At 38.0% G+C, this 4760-nt stretch overlaps 1 protein-coding gene across 1 annotated transcript; it reads right to left on the bottom strand.

The window, feature by feature from the left end:
• Positions 1-3445: 3445 nt before the first annotated feature.
• On the bottom strand, positions 3446-4541 carry LOC131997998 (uncharacterized). Its single transcript, XM_059369949.1, has 2 exons — positions 4282-4541; positions 3446-4076 (listed from the first exon to the last, which is right to left on the bottom strand). The coding sequence occupies exons 1-2, from the start codon at positions 4539-4541 to the stop codon at positions 3446-3448; spliced, it is 891 nt and encodes a 296-aa protein (XP_059225932.1).
• Between the last annotated feature and the right edge of the window lie 219 nt (positions 4542-4760).

Raw genomic sequence — 4760 nt, 5'->3', positions numbered from 1 at the left:
ATCAACGGTATTTGGGAGTAAAGAACGAATTTAATATCTATTTTCAGGGCAAAGTGCCAGTTGCCGCCCTTAATCAAAAACACCCTTCAAACATTCCATATTTACTGACCATGGCAATATGGGGTTCACATTGAATGGATTTGGGAGGGCAGCACGCATTTGAGTCGAAATGTCTGAGTGCCATCCCTCCCCTAAGAAGCACTTCTTATTACCCTTGTTTTCAAAACCACCAGATCTCGGAGATTGGTAATACGGTTTGTTAGAAATTTTTTTTCCACTCTCACTGTCAAAATAAAACATGGTTTTTATTGTTGGGGTCGGGGGCCGTCCAAATCCCGCCAAATGGGTATATAGACCAATGACGAAAATAAGGAGCTTAAACGAAAGGTGTTTGAGAGAAAAAAAAAACGAATTTGATATCCAATTGAAGAGCCATGTGTTTGGGGAACTGCCCAACCCAAAAATACCTCCCTATTATATAAAATCTATTTGATGTTTAAATTGATTGATTTTCGGGACAAAGCAAACTTATTGACCGATCATGCCATTATGGGGCTCATATAAAATGTATATGAAAGTAGAGCACAAAGCGTATATTTACTTTAAGGGCCAAGTGGGAGTGGGGTGTCCCCACCCCCTAAATACCCCCTAAACCGAAAATATTTACCAACTGAGAAGCGGCAAAGTTCTCACACATCGGTGAACGCTCTCCGATTCAATTTTAAACTCAATGGTAAGGGACTTTTTTTATAGCCTAGTCTGAATGGCATGCCGCAGTGCGACATATCTTTGGGGAGAATTTTTTACATGACCATACATGGCAAATGTCGCCGCTTTAAATTTTTGCCGATTTTCTCGCAAGGATTCGAACAGAGGCGTTCAGCGTGATAGGCGGACATAGGCTACAGTGGCACGAATTCGATATCCACATTCAGAGCAAGGTGTCCCCACTCTAAATAGATATAAGAGAGTTAAAGAAGATGCAGCGGAGCGGACCCGATTCGGCTAGTATGATATAAAGAATGATTTCTAAGTATTTGCGGGAAGCTCAGCAGAAAGCTACCGGGAGCGTCCACAGGTTGCGGATGGTGAAAAGCTCCGTTGTTATGCGGAGTAGCTGCAAATGCGGCCGCTGGCAGTCAGCGATTTTCGAGAGGAGAGTCTCAGTAAGGAGTCAGTTGGCACTGGCTATTAATTAAACACTGAGTGCCAATGGTATTCGAGATGACAAGGCGAGTTATTGGCGCCTTCAAATAACCAATGGCCAACATCAGCGTCTGTTCCTAGGTTAGAGGCGGTTGAAGGCGAGCGTCGGGTCTTGGAGCAAGCGGCTCGCTACACCGAGGGAAACATGTGCAATCCCGCTGGGCCAGTAACCCGCCCCCGGAAAACTATAAGAACTACTATGAGAACAAAGGAATAATAAAAACGTTTCCCCCCAACCTTGACGACCCACGCAAACGAAAAAAGGACCATGATTTGCGGATCAGCACCTGGAATGTCCGCACTCTTTATAGAGAAGGTGCAGTATACGCGCTGGCGGATGTATTCGAGAAGTACAAGGCAGATATAACCTCCTTACAGGAAGTGCGATGGACGGGGAATGGCGTCCATACATCACCAAACGGTGACGAACTATACTATAGCTGCCATAACACGAGGCATGAATTTGGCTGTGGATTTGTGGTTAGTCGGAGACTGAAGCACCTAGTCTCCAGCTTTACTCCGGTGGATGAGAGGCTAGCCAAAATCCGCATAAAAGACAAATTCTTCAACATCTGCCTTATTTGGGCCTATGCCCCGACGGAAGACAAAGACGAGCTGTTTGCAATTCTAACCCATCAAATTTAGACACTAGAATGAAGCGCAATTGTGTCTTATGTTGCATCCATGGGTATTGTATAGTTATTGTGTAAGAAGTAATCTACGAGAGAAGAATTCTACCGAGAAGATTATTCTGATACATGAGCTTTCTGGAATGATAGAAAATTTAACTATTTTAAGCGAACTTGAGAGTTTCACCTGCGAGTTGGGCGCACTGGTAAGCGCTGAGTGGCTTAAACTGTCCTTAAAATGCTGCTGAAAGTTTAGGAAATCTTTTGCGGTTAATAAAGATAGCTACCCCATGCGAAACTTCGGAGAAGACAGTATTTTTATTAATAACGGAGAATCAATTGTAAATTCTGTATGCCTTTCATATTCACAAAACAAACGAAACTCGTCGGAATCGTCGTCGTCATCTCCGATCATTGAACAACAAAACTTGAAAAATGAAAAAATTCGGCAGAGCCCTGCCAGAGCAACATGTGTAGTACGGCAGAAGAAAATAAGTCTGTCATTACACAAAAATACATGCATTGGGAATAAGTACAGCTAATAGACAGGGTTTTCGAGCTTGGTTAATGTGGTAATTGAATCATAGATGCGTTTTCGCTATTAATACGATTTAAATACAACATACCATTGCAAGGCCCTTGAATCCATCACACCTAATATGGTGGAATAGTCTTCTAATCATCTCCTATCATTAAGCTCGTCTCGAAAGAGAAACAAATCAAAATTTTCTATTCTGGCTAAACACACATATGTGTACCTATTAGCTGATATTCAATTTAAAAGATATTATCATCCATTGTATTTGGTTTTAAATTTGCACATGAAATCAATTTGTTTGTCAAAATATAATAATTTTAAATAAATATGCAGACACATTTTCATTTATTATTGTTATTGTTATACATGGGCACATTTGTACCTGCTATTGCATTCACTAACAATCACATAGAATATTTAGCATCATTAATTCTAAACCAAATCAAATTCATAAATCAAAAATTATGTGACACACAAAACAAAGGACATAACAAATGTCATGTAAAACGACACAGACATCTCTAAATGGAATCATCATTTATTATGTTTTGTTGTGGCCCAAAAATTCTTCAATCGGAGGACTGAAGGGTTGGAGTTGCTAGGGCTTAAATAATTTAAAGGGTTAACAATAAACAAAATCTTCAAAAGCTAATTCCATATGAAATGTTAAATACAGTCGAAAGCGGATAAGTGAAATGCCAAAAATGTAGAATTTTTGTTTCACTTATCCGTAGTTTTCAGTAAAGCGTAGTTCGCATAAGTGAAACATTTTTTCACATAAGCGTATGATGGATTACTGAAACCATATTTTCACTTCGCCGTATCAATTGCGGCTACATATTTGAAAAAAAACTACACATCGATGTTGCTCTCAAAAAACATGCAGAAAATTAAAAGACAACTGTTAAAGATGGTATTTTTATTAATAAAAGAAACAAAACCTATTTCATATACTATTTTGTATATAAAAAAAAAAATAAAAATAATTCAGTCTTTTTCACAAGGAACTTTTCAAAACTATGTGTACCTGTACTACAAATATATGAATTTGTACATTTTCGTTAAACGCCTTTTATAATGTTATATTTTGGAAGTAATCTTTAATGCGAGTTTGTGCCATTTTGCTTAAAATATGTTGACATAATGTGTCTTCAATATCGTCCAATTGTTTACGTACTTTAGTATTATCTGTAAAAAAGTTATTCAAAATAGTAATCGATTTTAAGGCTTCAGAAACACTAGGCTTGATCGTGTGGCTATCGCTTTCGTTTTCCGAATTCTCTTCTTCGAAGCCTGTTATTTCATCAATGATATCGTTGTCAGTCAAATCTTCACAACAGGGTACATCTTCATCAATTTCAATTAGATGATTAATTTCATCATCATCCAAAGCATCTAAAATAACATCACTTTCCTCAACGGTAGCTACATCTGTAGAAATAGTAAAACCAGACTTTCTAAAACAGTTTCGAATGCATTCTAATGTTACGTTTAACCAAGCTCTTTTAACCATATTTAAAGCTTTCAAGTTATCAACTTTTTTCGAAAAATCCTTCACCGATAAACCACATTCAAGGTGAAGGAGCTGTTTTGAAATTATAGCCCTGCGGTAATGAGCTTTGAAGGAACGAATAATACCTTGGTCCAGGGGTTGAATTGAATGAATGTAGTGTTTGGAGGTAGAAAAACCAGCTTGATGTTGCCTAAAACAGAACCATCCACACATTTATGACAAGCAGCGTTATCAACGAATAATATAAGTTTTTTTAATGCCTTTTAAAATTCAAATCAAGCTCTTTCATAATATCGGTCCATATATTGTAGCACTTGTCATCCACGCTTTGGCGTTCGCGTAGTATTTTACCGGAATTTCATTATTTTTAAAACATCTTGGGTTCTTCGATTTACCAATGCAATAAATATGTTTGTCCGTTCCATTTATGTTCGTGATAAATAAAATTGATAACATTTCCTTTGGCATTTTTTTCCCCAGATGGAGTATCTTTTCTGTTGGCTAAAGTGCTTGTAGATAAGGCTTTGTACAAAAGCGCAGATTCATCCGCGTTATAAATGAAGTCTTCAACATATTCCGAGAGATAAGTTGGAAGCACCTTTGTTACCCAATCATTTGCTACTGCAGTGGCCGCCGAGCTCTTTTCGCCATGCATTTTTTTAAAATGAATATTTTGCTTTTCTTCCATCTACCAAGCCATCCAACAGATGGGGAAGAGTCCACATTGAGCATCTCAGCAAAATGCTTTGCTTTTTCCATTATTAAAGGTCCAGTTATTGTGGCCTCTTTTGAACGCATGTCTTTGAACCAAATAGACAACGCATCCTCGACTTTTTTGCTAGAGCCCGATCTAAGGCGTTTCATGAACACATTT

Source organism: Stomoxys calcitrans, chromosome 5 (genome assembly GCF_963082655.1).
Source record: "Stomoxys calcitrans chromosome 5, idStoCalc2.1, whole genome shotgun sequence".
Classification (NCBI taxonomy): Eukaryota; Metazoa; Arthropoda; class Insecta; order Diptera; family Muscidae; genus Stomoxys; species Stomoxys calcitrans.
This window is presented reverse-complemented; position numbering and strand designations above follow the sequence as displayed.